Here is a 17977-nt window from a genome sequence, read left to right as displayed (position 1 = left end):
GCTCCTGCTTCAAGCAACAGGGTCTTTTTTTGTTGCTGTTGCTGCTCTCAGACCTCCCTTGTGGGTCCTCAAAGAGTGAGATGCCCAGTTACCCCTCAATATCCATGATTCCACATCCATGAATTCTGTTAACCACAGATAAGAAATGTTTGGGGTAAATGACACCTGCACCAAACATGCACAGATTGGTTTTTTGTCATTAATCTCTCAACAGTGCAGTGTAACAACTATTTACAGAGCATTTGTGTGGTATTCAGTATTACAAGTAATGCAAAGATGGTTTAAAGCATCCTGGAGGATAATCTGTTTGTACCGTGCCATTTTCTGCCAAGGGCTTGAGAATCCATGTTATCTTGGTAATGAGTAGAGGTTCTAGAACCAACCCCTGTGGATACTGAGATCTGGGAACTCCTGAGTGTTGACAGCATGAGCCCCTCCCCTGATATTCTCTCTCTCTTCCTACTCAGCCGCCCCAACACCTCCTTCTCCTGGTTCCTGAGCCCTTTCAAGTGCCTGTACCACCTGATCTGGAGAAACTACAAGAAGTACATCATCATCGGTTTCATTCTGCTCATCCTTGTCATCTTCCTGGTCCTCTTCATCTATACCTTGCCGGGAGCCATCAGCCGAAAGATCGTTGTGGGCTCATAGAGGATCGTGGAGGACCTGGTCCCCCACCCCCTTTCAGCAAGTCCTCTCTTGTGTTTTCATCTGTGATCATCCAAGAACATGTCTGGTGCAAGGTCTTGTGCTGACTGCTCAGCAGCCAGACTCAAAGATCCCCTGGATGAGTCCCCATGTCTAAGGACAGATTAGCTCTTCCTGGAGAAGATTGGAAAGAAGAATTCCCTTTCTATCCCGACTCCGGCCACATCTTTCACATGTGTCTTAAGTCTTGCTATTGCAACATGAAATAACTATTTCACCTCAGGGTAATCGACAGTGACTTCCAATCGGCTTAAGTAAATGTTTTCTTTAGGCAACTGGTTGTATTCAGAAAGATTTGATTCTGGACCTGAGATTTTTGTTAGAAGTACTTTATTTTAAATAAAACTTTACAGTAAGTAGACTGAAGACATTTTGGCAAATTACTAGGTTCAATTATTTAGCTTGCCTCACACACCCTAATCTTACTTAATCCCTACAGTTCATAGAACATGTTCACTTGTTCAGGCTGTAAAACTGGCTTGGAAATTTATCCTTATAAATCTTTCAGCATACATCATTGTTGAAATTTCTACCAGAGACAAGAGTTTTCCATTAAAATCAACATTTGAAGAACATGTTGGATAGTATTAATGATTTCTACAGAAATTCATTTTAATTATTACTGTATGGTAATTTCCAAGTGGAAATTTTGCAATCTTTCATAATATTCATGAAATAAAGCGGGATGGGGGAGTTGAGGACACTCAGTGCTACCACTACCAGTAGTATCTCTTTTGTTAGACATTCAGAACTCACCAAGTATAACATTACCACAGAACATGATATAAATGACCATTCCTAGCATCATATAGCAGAGCCTGACCAACACATGCAGGAAGTTCCACCTTGAGTCTCAGTCAGGAATTACTTTCAAAACCATTCTTACAGATAATGCCTTCTTGCCCTTGCCAGATGCTGTCACTTATTTCTTGTAAGCAAACTCCCAATTTTCCTAACAGATCAGACTTGACACCCTCCCTATGGCAGGTTGCAGTGAGGACCTGGTTTTCTGATACAATAAGGGAACAAAGAAATTAGAATGTTTAGCCTTAATTCTCAGGCAGCGTTTTAGACTTCATACAGAAACAAAAAAGGCAACTACCTCTCTGTCTGTTGGGGACCATTTTGTAGTCTTAAAGAGCCTAGCTGAGGGTTCCCCCTTTTGGACACCAGTAGCACCATGGCTACTACGTTGTTTATTTTTAGTAGCCTTGCACAGACAGAACCGTTCTAAAGCAAAATATGTTCATTCACACATTAAAAATGCATTCTAGCATGTACATGATGTGTCAAGGAAAGGCCGCAGGGTGTTCTGTGTGGTTTTAAACCTAATTTACTTAATTTTGCTATATGTGCATATTTCATAGAAACTCTGATGCCATATTTTCCTGAAATGCCGGGAATTAGAACATGTAGCATAATGCATTGGCAATGTTTCTTAGTAGGGCTGATTCCACAAACTATGGCTTTTTTTTTTTACTGTATGATGATGCATAACCGTTGTCAATGATGTAGCTGAACATACTTGATATTAAAAATATAGACATAGAATTCAGTGCAATAAAAACATACAGGTAGGTTAGAAAACTATCTATAAAGCATATTGTAAAAAGAAATATATATATACACGAGTAGGAAAAATGTTCAAAGAATATGTCAATATGTTACTAGTAGTTGTGTTTAAGCAGTAATAGCTTCTTCTTTTCCCAAATCTTTTTAAATTCTCATCATTATTTTTGATGTAAAAAGTCTAATAGTGACATGTAAGTTTACATGTGTTCACAAAGAGATGTTTAGCAAGTATTTCTCAAGTGCTGAGAATGCAGCAGAAATAAGATAAGCTTGATCCTGGTTGCCATGGATTTTGCCTCCTAGGAACCCCATAAGATGCTGTTATACCTTCAGCTTGTGAATAGGCCAAGAAAGGCTCCAGACAGGGAATGTGCTTGGTGGATGACATTTAAGAAAAAGTACAACACATGTCTCTGATGTTGTCAGAAAGCAAAGCAACATTATTTTAGAATACATTTGGGAGTAAAAAAAAAAAAACTGTGTTGGATTCTAGAAGGAAGATGATAGGGTGAACTCTGGACAAAACAATGCAGACTGTTCTAACCCATAATAAAAGCAAAATAGGAGTTGGAAATCATTCTAATTAGAGTTCTTCAACTTTGCTCTGATGTTAAAAGTCATCCAGAGCCTGGATCCTGGAAAATCTTTTTCCAGGAGATCAAAAACACTTTGCGATAGGAGACAGCTGCAAGCAATGTGGGAGAGGAGGTGGTAATAAGTGAGGATAATTTGGGAACCACTATGTCTGTTATTCTATGCATAGGACTTCGCATATGGCTTGTGCTGCATGTAAAAAAAATAAATACGCTTATGTTCTATGCCTAACTGTGCTACCTTGGCTCCTGAAGTTATTGTGGTTTTAAAGAGAAAAATAAGAAAGCTAATTCCCAAAAAGCTGTCATGAGTTCCTACTTGTATTCTTAAATAAGATTAAATGTATTTGCTTTACTGCTTAGTATTTCCTACAGCTTAAATCTGTTTCAGGATGGTTATCATAACATTGGAATTCTTTGCCCCCAACAAAGCAAAACAAATTAGTACTGGAAATAACAATGACAAATAACCCATAAGACAGGCCATCCGGTTCTGTGTCCTCAAAAGTTGAGATATTTTATACCTTTCTTATTCTTTGCCTTACAAGACACACAGATGGGGTCATTTGGTGCTTATTCATTCAACAGGTAAAGATGGACTTCCACCCTTGTTCCAATTGTCCTGATCAGCACTGGGAACAGAAATGTACATAACTCACTATGGGAACACACAGAGCTTCCACTTCGAGGAAGAGAAGATACAAATCATAATTTATATAGACTAATCATTCACGTAGACAATTATAAATTAGCACTGAGAGGAAATAGCCCTATTCTGGAGGGGCTCCAGCCAGTGTGCCAACTAGGAGGACTTCCTAAATGATGCTCTGAATAGGAGATAACATACGCAAAGGTTCTAGCGTGAGAGGGAACAAGGTGCTCAAAGAAATCTGAGCTGGATTGGTATGACAGGGAGAGACAGAGGATCCTGACAGGGTCCACAGGGAGTTCAGTCTTGTTCTGGGACAATGTATAACTGATGGGGGATGAGAAGCAGTGTGGAGGTATGGCTATATCTTCATTGTGTGTAGAAGCCAGATTGGAGGGAATGGACTCTTCCCCAGAAGGGATAGCAGTCGTTTCATTCAGTAATAGCATTAAAGGATGGAAGCAGCAGGATTGGCGAGTACAGCAACTGTAAGATTCCAGGGTGGAATAACAGGGTCGACTCTACTACATACAAGTTGTGTGAGCTAGAGAAGCTGCCTTCACACTACTGGTCCATGATTTCCTTACCTGTCATATAATTTCACATTTATGGTGACGAACCACCCATGGCACATCCTAGTGCAAAGCTAACAGGTTGACAGGTCTTCAGGGAAAGTGTTTCCTTGCCTTCCCCGGTGCCTGGAAGCTGCCCACAATCCTTGGCACCTGACCTCCTTGCTGTGCATCTTTCTATGCCTTGCTTTAAAAAAAATGTTTTTAATTGAAAGGCAGATTTACAAAGAGAAGAAGAGACAGAGGGAGCTCTCTATCTGTAGACCCTCCAACTTCTAGTTCACTTCTCAAATGGTCACAATGGCTGGAGCCAAGCCAGTCTGAACCCAAGAGCCTCCTCTGGGTCTTCCACGTGGATGTGGGGGCCCAAGGACTACAACCATTCTCCACTGCTTCTCCAGGCCACAAACAATGAGATGGATGGTAAGCAAAGCAGCCAGGACTACAGCCGATTCCAACGTGGGATGATGGTGCTGCAAGGTATAGGATTAGCTTGCTGAGTCTCCATTTGCTGATCCATTTTATTTTGCTCAGCCACAAGCTCCCCTTTGCCTCCCTGACCCCTTGCCTGGTCTCTGTTGTCACACTCTATGACTGGCAAGTTCTTGTCTTTAAGGTCCCAGTATGACATCTGATACATTTATATCACTCAAGATAATCTCACCCATCTCAACATTTTAATCACCCTACACAGACCTCTTGTTTTGTAAGGTAACAGTCACATGCTCTGAGGATTAGGACATGGATTTGTTTTTGACAGAGGGAAGCATCAGTCTGCCTACCCCACAGAACATCACCCAGATCTTGTGGTTCAGCTGACCTTGGAAGTCATCTCACTTGAGCCTTGAAAGTTGGTGGGATGATAGTGGCAAATGAATGGGGGAAACACCACAGACATTTTCTCTGTAGAACAAGGTTTTCCATTTACTGTTTAGCCTCTCAAGTGACACGTATGTCCAACAAAAGGGAAGGATTGTTTTCTGGCCTTCCTTGACTGATTAAAATCTACAACCCAGAGGATGGGGCATTCTCTGAGCTGGACTCAGTCACGTCCTCCTGATTCCCCACTAAGTTTCCATGTAAGCAGGAGGTGCTGCTTTCCTTTAATTCAGCAGCAACTTCTTCACAAGCAAGAGATATGTGAGTCCTTGTTCGTCCTGGATTACATAAGGCAATTTGAGAAGAGCATTGCGAGGCTTCCTAGTTATTGCACTAATATAAATAAAATGGGTTTGGAAGCTGGGCGAATAACACTGAAGCTTGGGCATGTTCCTATACACAATGTGTGATCGTAAGTGGGTGGCTCATCTGAATCTTGTTTTCCTAAGGTATAAAATGGGGCTCATACCCATCTTAATGGGCTGTGTGTATTTGGGCATGTACAGTGACAGTAATGACTGGGCCCACATCTAAGCATCTGCTATATTGCTTTGAGCTATGGTTTGGGTATAGTTTAAGTGTGTTCCCCAAGAGTTCATGTGTTGACTTTAAAGGCCCTTTGTGAATTACTGCAAAGATGAAATGAAACTCTGCAGACAAGGGAACTAGTTTCAGTGACTTTAAGTGATATCACATGGCTCATTTTTGTGTGAACTCCAAAGTCCAGATCTAGGCCTCCCTTTTTTAATTCAGCAGATCCTCGTTTTTCTCTGAGGCTCTGTAATCTGAGGCTCTGAGGCTCTGAAAACTCCTCAATCACTTCTGTTTTCTCTGCACCTCATTTATATTGCTCTCCATAATGTTATACAGGATCATAGATATTTCATAAATAACAGGATTTTCTTTTTTTTTTTTGGAGGCTGAATAGCATTCTCTTTATGCATAAGTGCCATATTTTCTATATTCATTCACTTGTTTGTGGACATTTAGTTGATTCTATATCCGGGCTATTACAAATAATGCTTTAACATATACGGGAGTGATGTTGCATTTCTTAATTAATTTATTTTATGATATAGTTCCAAAGGCTCTGAGAATTCCCCTCTGCCAAAATGATTTCACCTATTTTATTACAACAATATAGTCCTTCAAAAACAGTGATAAATCCATCCTTCTGCTATTTAAGTTTATCCTGACATTGTAGGTATGGAGAACAGCAGAGTATGGGCTAGTACAACCACTATGGAAGTCAGTATGGAGACTGCTAAGAGAACTGAAAATTGACCTGCCATTTGACCCAGCTTATTTTATTTCTGGGAATATATCCAAAGGAAATGAAATCTTCATGTGAGAAAGAGATCTGTAATCCTATATTTACAGCAGCACAATCTACAATAGCAAAGACATAGGAACAACCCAGATGCATGTCAAAAGAGAGGATAAAGAAGCTGTGGTACATCTACTCCATGGAATACTACTCAGCCATTAAAAAGAATGAAGATCTACCATTTGCAACCAAATGGTCCCAACTAGAGACAGTCATGCTCAATGAAATAAGCTGATCCCGAAAGGGCAAATATAATTTGTCCTTTCTGATAAAAGGCAACCTTCATGCAAAAACAGGATAAATAGATATATAGGTAAACACACACATACATATAGTAAGCTAGAGGAGCTGTATCATAGAGACTATCATATGAAGAAGTAAAAAACAATGCAATATGCATCTCTACTTGCAAATCAAAGATGGACCCCCAACAAAACTGTTAAATATATCTTGACAAGAGGATGCTGGACTCTGCCATTCTCCATACCTACAATGTCAGGATATACTTAAACAGCAGAATGATACACTTATGACTGTTTTCTGAAGGACTATATTATTATAATAAAATAGGGGAAATCAGCCTTTGGAACTGTACCATTTTATAAATTAGTTGATTTAAAAAACAAAACGTCAAATAAGTTACTCTGTTGTTAGTACTCTTTGATGCATATTTCTAAGTGTTCATGAAGTCCAATCTGTCTATTTTGCCTTATGCTGCTTATACCTTTGGTGTTACATCCAATCCATTATCACCAAGTTCAATGTCATGAGGACTTCTTCCTGTTCTGTGAGATTCTTACAGTTATAGAACTTAGGATTTTTGACACCTTTTGAGCTATTTTTTTATCTATAGATGAGAGTCCAACATCATTGTTTTGCTGGTGGAAATCTAGTTTTTCAGCACCATCCATTGAAAACCCTACCTATCCAATGATTTTTTGTGCATCATTAATCAATAATATCAATGTTACCAGCTCGCTATTGCAGCCAATAGAGAGGGGTTTTCCAAGACCATGGGCCTGTGGAAGAACTTCTATAACCTTATTCCTTAAGACATCCATGGTCAGGATGAGCTAGCATACATTATAGTAACAAACAGCTCCCAAGTCTTAGGAATTTATGTTAACAGTCTTTTTACATATATACATTCCCTGTGTTACCCTGCAATCTAGGCTGCTCTGATCCTACAAACTCTTCATATCAACACTAAGTCCGTAATTGCTGGATCAGGGTGAAGAAAACCATGAGAGTCCAACCCCTCTTATGAAATATTTCTGCTTGGAACTAACACCAAAAATTTCCACTTACACGCTACTGGCCAAAATAAATCCTGTGAATACGTCCAACTATAAGGAAGCCAGGAAATACAATCTCTCCTATCCCTGTTTTCAGAAGCAAACAGGATCACAGGTTGGCTAATAATAGTCAGGCTTTCTCTGTGGGGCTCTGATCTCCCTAATTAGCAGATCAAGAAACTAGGGTCCCATTATTCATCCTAAGGAGTTAGCATTTAGTTTTAAAATCATCTTCTCTCTTAATTCCCAGCATAATAGTCATTACACTATAATGTTCTGGATATGGCCTACTTTTTCCATATAGGATTCCTCCATTAGCTGCCTGCGCCAGCATTTGTGATGTTTATGATGATATAATGAAATTGCTTGCTGAGTGTGAGTCAACTTATTTTTTGTGAAATAATAAGCTTTGGGTTGGGGCGCATCACTCTTTTGGCTGCTCCAAACTCTCAGTCCAGAGTTCGTAGATACAGCTGTGAGAGCCCCCTGGGACTTATCTTCTTCAGGCATCCAAAAGCCTACCTGGAGCCATCATAGGTAATAAGCCAGGCCCCCAGAAATGGTCATGGTGACCACCAAGGAAAAGCAAATTTGCATTGATGTTTTTGCATCAATTTGAAAAAAAAAGATTTATCTATTTTTGTTGGAAAGGCAGCTTTATAGAGAGGAAGAGACAGAGAGAGGAGTCTTCCATCTACTGGTTCATTCCCCAGTGGTCACAATGGCCAGAGCAGGGCTGATCTGAAGTCAGGAACTAAGAGCTTATTACGTACAAGGTCCCCAGGACTTAATCCATGCTCTGTTGCTTACCTAGGCACACTAGCCCTGAATTAGATTGGAAACAGAACAACCAGGACATGACCTGGTGCCCATATGGGATGTTGGTGCCACAGGCAGAGGTTTAGCCTGATATGCCATGGCACCAGCCCACATTGGTGTCAGTCCAAACAATCAGCATGAGAGGTGTGTGATGTTCTGCTCCTGGGAATGCTCTCCACCAGGAAGGCAACTTTTCCATTTTCCAAGGCCCAGTACACCTCGTCTTTTCCTCTGCTGTGACCCACTGACCCAGAACACATTCTATCTGGCTCTAGAATTTGTATTTCTCATCATGTCTTATTTATTGATTCATACTGAGGTTTCTCAGGCCCTAACTCCTGATGGGTACGAATGAGACTGCAGTAAGAACCCCAGCTCAAGGTCTAATGAGTCAGTTGATCTGTAGACCACAGTCCCCTAAGAAGTCCTATTCTTTCACCCAGGGTAATACTTGCTTTTCTTTTCTTTTTTTTTTTTTTTAAGATTTATTCATCTTTATTGGAAAGGCAGATTTTACAGAGAGAAGGAGACATAGAAAGATTGTCTGTTCACTGATTAACTCCCAAATTGATGTAATTTCCAGAGCTGAACTTATCTGAAGCCAGCAGCTTCTTCCTGGCCCACACGGGTGCAGGTTCCCAAGGCTTTGAGCCATTCTCTACTGCTGTGGTTTTTGTCTATTTGGAGTTTCTTATTTGGAGAGACTCACCTCTTTCCCACCTTTGGTCCATGTGACTTTAGAGAGAGATGCCTTTGTGTCCCTCCTCCTGACATGTGTCCTAGCTTGCCCAGTGGATATTCAAACCCAGCAGTACAGCAACATATTCAGAACCGAGCATGTGACCAAAAGCCGAGTGACTGGAGTCCATCCTGAAATGATCTCTGACTTTAAAAAAGCATATTTGAAAAACAGAGAGAGAGAAAGCGAGATCTCCTATTGGTTCACCTCCCAAATTCCTGCAATCGCTGGGGCTGGCCCAGGCTGAATCCAGGAGCAGGGAACTCAATATGGCTGTCCCATATGAGTGGCAGGAACCCAAGTACTTGAGCCCTTATCTGCTGCCTGCCAGGGTGCACCTTAGCAGGAAATGTGAATTAAGACTCGAACTCCAGCACTCTGCTTTGGGATGTGAACCTGCTAAGTGGCATCTTCACCTCTTTACCAAAGGCCTGCCCCAATTTTATTTTATTTTCAAGAATTGCAATCTTCAGCAATTGCCTGGGCATAAAATGCAGCATAAAGAAATCATATCAGAACTGAGAAAGACAGAAAGAAGAGAGCAGGGGGATGAGACAAGACTGCATCTCGCCATACCTGAAGTACACGCCTACTCCTGTGAGCTTCTCTGTTCTTTCAGCTGGTTCAAATTGCTTAGATTAAGTGCTGAGGAAGTTCTGTAGGAACCTTGCTTGCTGACTTCACATGTCCTGTCCCTGGTGACCAAGCCATCTCTGTGCTTTCTAGATGTAATACAAAACCCTTGATCCCTTGTCATCTGTCTCCAAATCTATTATTTCTCAAATACTTCACTAAGTGGATAATGTCTTCTTATCAATGACTGTATATGCCAAAGCCTTGAGAGCTTTTATGTCTACCTGCTCTCACATCCTCTAAAATCCATCCCTGGGCAGGTGCTGTCTTCAGGTAGACCACCAAACGTGCCCATCTCCTTTCAATCCCTCAAGCACCAATATCGCTCCCCTGGAATGCTGAAGAGCCCTCCCAACTGACCTCCCTGCCTTCACAAATGCCACTCACATGACATCCTGGGTGGTCTGATAAGCATTTGAATGAGATCGTGTTCCTTTCTGCCTCAAACCTGCTTCAGGAACTTTCCATTGCTCTGAGAAGAAACCCTGCACTCCACACAGGGCTCACAAATCCTTGGCAGCTCCAGGTCCTCTGATGGGAGACTCTACCCCCACCTTTGGAACACTTGTCTGCTGCCCCCTCCCCTCGCCCAGCTCATTCTCATTGTCCTGGGCTTAACTTGTGTGCCCCTGTTTCACGGAGCATCTCTTACTTCCTTGCTTTGGGTTCACTCCTCCCTCACAACAATGACAGCTCCATTCAGGTAAATAGCACTCGACAGTTGTCCACAGTTTCTCCCCTATCCTGCATGGTCTGAGTCTGTTTGAGTTGACACAACAAAGTGTTACAGATTGGGTAGAAAGTGTACATCTCACAGTTCCAGAGGCTGACCTCCTAGATCAGGGTGGCTTTTTGAGGCCTCTTTCCTTGGTTTGGAGCTGCTGTCTTCTCCATGCTTCTCCACATGCTCTTTCCTCTGTGAAAATATCCTCTTCTTGAAAAGACAGCAGTCAGAATGAACTAGGGCCCACCATAAAAACCCCATTTTAAATTAGTTTCCTCTTTGGCAATCCTAAGTCTAAGGCATTCAGACTTCAGCATATGAATTTGGAAATGAGGGCAACACAAACCCACAACCAGCTCAGAGTAGGTCTTCAGAATATTTGTTAATTTAATGCCCAGTATCCAGATCTGCCACCCCTGCTTAACACCTGCTGGAGAGGCAACTTCTCAAGCAGTTATTTGATGGCAATCTTTTCACTGCAGGCATTCTGTTCCATGTCAGAGAGCTGTCTTTCACTATATACTAAGACATCAGAAGTCTTGCATTTGCCCCCCTCCAGTGTGCCCTTTAACTCATCTTGACATAGTTCTCATGTTCTCATCATTGGTGTGCTGACAACAGTGTCTCCCTGGGCATTCAGACTTGAGAATCAGGTCCCGGGAGGTGGTGGATAATGGAGGAACCACTGCTTTGGTCTTCACTGCTCAGTCCCTCTTCCCTGATCGTGCCTATTTGAAATGTGGTCAGAGCAAAGCAGAAAAACCAGAAACCACCTCTGGGTCTCTGGCTGCAAAACACATGTGTCATTATTCTAAAGTTCTTTCTTCTGTGAATGAGTAAGTAAGTGACAGCTGGCCTTCCAAATCCCTGTTGTGACTGATATCATCTCTCACTGAGGAAATGCTGGTATGGATTAAAAAAAAATGAAAGATGATGGTGACATGAATCCCAAAACACCTTGACTGGACAAGAAGCAGAAAGTTGTGGAGAACTGTGGGGGATTTGTCCAATTCACGTTTCCCTCATTAGCTTGGGAGTCTGGGATGCAGGGGCCCAACTTTTGAAGTCATGGTTTTGCATGTTGCTTAACCTGATTCTTCTAAGCCAGGGACTGCAGAATGAAGATGGAGCAAACAAGTAGTGGGAAGATCAAGAGCCTGGCCTTCCAGGAATCAGATGCTTTCAAATCCCCCACCTCACTTCCCAGGGGGCTCCTAACTCTATCTATAGGGCCCAGTTTCTGACTTCTTCCAAATTTAGAACCATTTTAAAGCATTATATCACAGCCCATGCCAGGACTACAGCCGGAGGTATTTGTAATGACAGACCATGCATGGTGATTAGGAACATGCATTTAAAAGTAAAAGAAAGAAAGACCCAAAGCAAAGGCTTCATTGGCTAATTCTTTTGCAAGTACCAGGATGCTATATGGCTACCAGTTCGTGTTCCAGTTCTTCATTTCCCATCCAGCTCCCTGCTTGTGGCCTGGGAAAGCAGTCTAGGATGCCCCAAAATCTTGAGCCCCCTGCAAAAGGATGATTCTGGCTCCTGGCTTCGGATTGGTTCAGCTCTGGCAGTTGCAGAAGTGAACCAATGGATGGACAATCTTTCTGTCTTTCTTTCTCTCCAAGAAAAATAAAAATTTTTAAAAACATGATATTTATGTCTTAGAACCTGATTTAAATGCATATTGAAAGTTATCTTTCTTCTGATTGTAAGATGAAGATAATGGTTCCAAATTTGTCAATCATCCAGTAAGAATGAATGTGATGATAAAGTTGACATTTTGTTGCACTATATATGTTCAATAAAGGACATTAGATCAGGGATGGGTGTTGTGGCTCAATAGGTTATGCTGCCACCTGAGATGCCTACATCCCATATTAGAGTGCGTCTACTTCTGATCCAGCTTCCTGCTAATGTACCTGGGGGCAGTGAATGTTAATTGGGTTACACGGGTTCCTGCCACCCATGTGGGAGACACAGATGGCGTTATCAGCTCCTGCCTCTGGTCTGGCCAAATTGAAGCTTGTTCAGGCCTGTGGAAGGTGAACCGCTGCATGAGAAATATTGCTCTGTGTCTCTTTATTTCTCTCCATCCCTCCCTCCTTTCTGCTTCTCTGCCTTCATATCTTTTACATCACTAAAAAGTATCTTTATCTAGACAATCTTCCACAGACTAATGGCTATTTTCAGCATTTGAAAGCCACATGCTTCTTTACTTATTTATCTTCCTTCCCTCTCTCCCATCATCTTTTAAGAATTGAAAGCCTCAGAACACAAGGCCTTGAGCTTCAGCAAGGGTACTAACTATGTGATTTTTGCCTGGTGACTCAGCTCTTAAAGATTTGTGTTTATTTATCTAACAAATATAAATAAACATAATAACAGCTGTGATCACAACTCTGCTGGGTGTACTAATAACTCATCAAAGTTAATTTCTTGACCCTGTGAGGACATTTCTCTAACTTGGAGCAGAGAACTTTATTAGCTTTGGTAGCTGCTTAAGCATCTCTAGGCCAGAATCTGAACCCTGAGATGCTGGCTTGCTCTCTTCCCTGCATCACCCACTTCTCCATCTGCTTGAAAAACTGTCCCTCCCACAGGGCTCTGGTGTGAACACAGAGACTGTGGCTATGCAGTGCCCTTCAGCGTCATCTTATCCCAATTTGGGATCCATTCCTCAACCCTCACTGTCCCAGTGGAATGCAAGAGTGGGCAAACCTATTGCTCTGTCCCTGAACAGATTCCTCCTCTAGACCTAGGATGATCACCTTGGGGACCAACAAAAATTCTGGCCATTTACTCCGAGGGCAGCTCAGCTGAGTTCATGCTACAGACTCTGGTGTCACATGCTATTAGGCTGTTTGGTCTGGGACACCTGAAGATTAGTAATAAAGTAGGAGATGCGAAGGAGCCAAAGGAAAAAAAACTCATTGAAATTTGAGTAAAGACCTAACCCAGTGTCCAAAAGATCATATAGCTGGAGCCTTTGAAGTTTCCAGACAGGGAAACAGACAAAAAGACTGAATGTGAGAAGACAAGGAAGAGCAAGAAGGGCCAGGATGGAGGGTGGAAACAAGAATCCAGGGAAATTCCTGCTCAGTGTCAATGCCAACACCAGTGTTCTTAGTTGGGATACATGTAGAAAGAGCTGCTGAGACATCAATTCCAGCAGAGACATCAATCCATCATAATCTTTTGTCCAACTCTAAAGAGAAAGGACACTGGGATGGGTTGATTTTTATGGAAACAGTTACTAAGTAATGGAATAGTTCAGGGGATGGTGAGGAGGTGTCTAGATAAAGAATACAGTAAAAGGAGGTTGGTGGAACAGAGAGGAAGACAGTGAAGATTAACATACCTGATCCACAGTTACCATGGCTGGTTCAGGTTAAGGATCTCATCTCTGACTCTGGTTCAGCCTTCACTGAGTCAGAAACACCAACTCAAATCAGAATGTGCCCCTAGGAAATTCATGAACTGTTTGTAAGAATCACAACTCATGACTACCCAAATTCACTGATTTTCTAATCACCCTCCCTTACAAGGAATTCTCGTATTTCCGTTGTTATCATGTACCAAGAACTTGGGTTCTATCTGGAAAACCCAGACATAGGCAGTAATACAATCAATTGCATTATGCTAAAGACCAACTGGCATTTACACCAAAAACATTAGTTCTTCTGTGGTCACATAGGTTCTTCTCATCGAGGCACTGATGTGCTGAAGATGGGGATTATGAATTACTCATTGTGTTGGCAGTGGACACAAGCTGCCAAACAGATAAAGTGAGTCTTGTCAATAGCAGCAAATACCCTTTTAACTCTCAACCCCATAGTTTTGCTAGCAAGCTGTGTCCACCCTCTGCTATAAATGAAGGTAGAAGGGCCAGCATAGCAGGACTAACTTCCTAACCAAAGCACAGCTTTGCTTTAGGTGCTGCTAAGGAAGCTGGGATATGACAGGAATATGTGGTTCACTGTGCTTGGGCACAAATCCAACAGAAAGCAAGACCTGCTATGAATGAGCAGTGACCTTAGCACAGTAACTTGCTCAACACAGCAATGCGACTGCTCAGAGCCAGCCCCTCCCCAGCTCCTCTATGCCAGCAGGGTGGGAGGAAGAGATAGAGAGAAGCCCATATTTATGCCTTGGGCTCAGGTGCTCCTGACATGTGAGACTGTAAGAGCTAAAACAAAAAGTTGCTGGAAAATCAGCATGACTTGGTCACCTTCCTCTCTGAACAGGTGACAGCAAGTGGAAAAAGGAAGAGAAAGGGTTCTCACTATGGTGGCTGCAGGGGCACCCCTAGGCAGATAGGTACAGAGTAACTGATAGGTTGGATGCAGGTGTGGAGATGAAACTTTGGATGGTAATACTAATACATCACACCATTACCGGTGCTGCTCTTTAGGTGGAGAACTACTGGTAATTTTTATGTTCTATAAATTTACTATTATTTCCAAATTTCCACAATAAATTTATTTAACACAGATAAATCCCATTTTAAAAAATGTGACCCTTTGGCCATTTTCTGCTATACCAGATGGAGTGAGAAAGTTGTATTTACCAACTGGCAAACTGGCACAAAACAACCAGTAAGGAAAATGAGAAATGTGTTCCCATGTGCCACAGTATTGCCTTTGGGTTAGCCAGTGGTGGTGTGGGCAGTCTAAAGATGTGTTGGTTTACTTTTTACATCATAGTAAACCAAGGGTATTGAATCCATATTCTCCCATCAGCCCAGATTATTTTATCCTATTCATATAACTCACTGAATCACAGCTGGTTTGCTCTTGTGCCCCCTGTTGAAGCAGCACTCCCCACATTGGCAGCCTGTGTGGCTGATAGTACAATTGCTCTACTCCCCGTCTCACTGAGGGGAGAACCCCAAGAGGTGGATGTTTTGTCTCAATCCAGTGTGTTCCTTTTGTCTGCTTTGAAATGTGCCCAAGGCTCAGATTGTTTGTCCAAAAGGTGCCACAAAGGGCTACTCTGTCTCCAGCCTCGGGGTGCCTTGGGGAGCTCAAGCCAGAATATCAGGTGTGGCAGTCATCTGCCCACTGTGTGCTACTGCCCAAAGACTGAACCACACTTACCATACAATTGCTTATTTCTCCTTAGATGCCAGGAAACATGGAAACCAATTCAAGCAGAAACTCATATTCTTTCAAGAACATTTGAATAAGCCTTTATCATCTCCATAAATTTGTATTTAAGGAGCTGGAATTTCAACGATGGATAAGACAGTTTCTGTCCTGGCACTGGTCTGAGGGTTTTGATGTGCAGTGATGCTGTGGGCTCCCAGACCACCTTCCCCTGCCCGACTAATCTTGGCTCCTCAGGAACTCAGTCCAGCTCCACATACACGTGAGACAAATTTGACTACTGCTGAGGTTGAAAAGCAAAGCATTCAACTACTTCTCAAATAGTGACTGATAGAAAGTTGCATTTCTTTCTTCTTATGCAAAGGGAGAAATAAGTACTTTGAAAATAATAAAATCATTCACACAGGAGAATGTACCTAAACCTCAAAAATCCAGACGGTAAACATTCATCCTAGCAAACAGACAGGATCTTCTCCCAAGAGCTTGCACAAGAATTCTGCTGGAGAATCACAAAGTAAACCTTTGGAAGCAGACCAAGTGGATTTCATTCCCTTTGTATGTGAAGATGTGGATTCCAAATTCCATCTGAAGCTCTGACATGGAGAAAAAAATCACAAACTGTGGCCAGATGAGCCTTCTCTATGAGGGACTGGCCCTGAGAGCTGACAGAGGGTCACTCACAGGCGCCACGACTGCTTCCCAAGTAGGCAGCATACTAGCCAAACTGGGATCCCAGATACTGCCTATCAACTCAGCCCCTCCTGGCCCACTTCTGTCTGCCTTATGGATACCTAAAATTCAACCCCACTACAATCTGATTCAAGTAGGTTAAGACATTACCCTTTCACACAACCCACTCCAGGTGTTGATAAAAGTGGGCAAGATTAGGAAGCCAAGTGGCAGGTACTTGTGAAAGCAAAGAAGGAGTTAATTGCATGTTATCCAGAATAGTGAAGCCCACTCTCAGATGTCTACATGAAGAGGATGGAGTCTGGTAGTTCTTGGATTTCCAGGTGACTCAGTGACCTGATTGCTTGCTGAAGCACAGGCAAGGCTGGATGTGGAGTTTCGGAGTTCAAAGACACCATCCTCAAAATCTGGAGACTGCTCCCCGTTGCCCCCTGGCATCCCACTTTGTCACTGAGGTGTAGTTGTCACAGATCCTACTCCTTGGAAGTCATCTGCCCTTCCTTTGTGTGGTTTTGCTTTTGATTGACTTATTACCCTAAAGTAGTGCTATACTGGGTCCAGATTTCATTTCATTTTGTTTTGTTTGGTTATTTGCTTCTTCTGCCCAAAGCTCTTTAAATTCTGGGACTTTCGTGGGCAGTAAGCACAAGTATTTTGTTTCTAGTACTTATTTTACCCTTTTAAACCTCTATTGAAAATGTGTTGTATCTTCTTGTTTTGCCTTCTCTATTGCTTATTTTTCTTTTTTTTTTTTAAAGATTTATTCATTTTATTACAGCCAGATATACAGAGAGGAGGAGAGACAGAGAGGAAGATCTTCCGTCCGATGATTCACTCCCCAAGTGAGCCGCAACGGGCCGGTGTGCGCCGATCCGAAGCCGGGAACCAGGAACCTTTTCCAGGTCTCCCACGCAGGTGCAGGGTCCCAATGCATTGGGCCGCCCTCAACTGCTTTCCCAGGCCACAGCAGGGAGCTGGATGGGAAGTGGAGCTGCCTTGATTAGAACCAGCGCCCATATGGGATCCCGGGGCTTCCAAGGCAAGGACTTTAGCCGCTAGGCCACGCCGCCGGGCCCGCTTATTTTTCTTTTAATCTTTTTCTTCATCTTTATCTCTCCATATTGAACAGTACAATTCATTGGCCTACTCTTTTATAATATTCATAATGCTGCACTTGTTAAAAGGATGATTAACTGCATGTTCTTTATTTATAGTTACTGTTCTTTTCATTAACCAATGAAGCTTATTCATTCTTTTATCTCCTGTAGTAGTCTGATAAAATAGTATTATTAAATATAGTCCAGTGCCTTCTCCCTACTCCTTCACCCCACCCTATATGACACTGCTGAAAATGTGTTGCTCTTTGGAAATTGTTTCTGGACTGTAGAGTTGTCAGCATCTTATTTTAGAATGCTGTTTTATATTTAGCAACATACTTGTTTTTTCTGTGAGCTTTTGAAGTTACACATTGTCCTGTGCTTGATTCAGCACCCAGGGTCAGAAGGCAGAGAGTATGTTCTCAATCCTTTTTAGTTTCCACCAGCTTCATCTGGGAAACCAATCTCAAGGCATTTACTGAAGTCCCAAGGTCAATTTCTTAAATGCATATTGCTCTCCTTTAGCAATGCCTCACAGTCACGTTTCGATTATCTCTTGGCATTCACGG

General features: G+C 42.2%; 1 protein-coding gene across 1 annotated transcript in view; it reads left to right on the top strand.

Annotated features, from left to right (window-relative positions):
- Window positions 1-1258, top strand: part of FER1L6 (fer-1 like family member 6) — a 114508-nt gene extending 113250 nt beyond the window's left edge. Inside the window, exon 40 of the mRNA XM_058668364.1 lies at window positions 468-1258. Within this exon, the coding sequence (XP_058524347.1) occupies window positions 468-651 (184 nt within the window). The 3' untranslated portion in view covers window positions 652-1258. The remainder of the gene's footprint in view (window positions 1-467) is intronic.
- Window positions 1259-17977: the final 16719 nt, after the last annotated feature.

This window comes from Ochotona princeps, chromosome 9 (genome assembly GCF_030435755.1).
Source record: "Ochotona princeps isolate mOchPri1 chromosome 9, mOchPri1.hap1, whole genome shotgun sequence".
Lineage (NCBI taxonomy): Eukaryota > Metazoa > Chordata > Mammalia > Lagomorpha > Ochotonidae > Ochotona > Ochotona princeps.
This window is presented reverse-complemented; position numbering and strand designations above follow the sequence as displayed.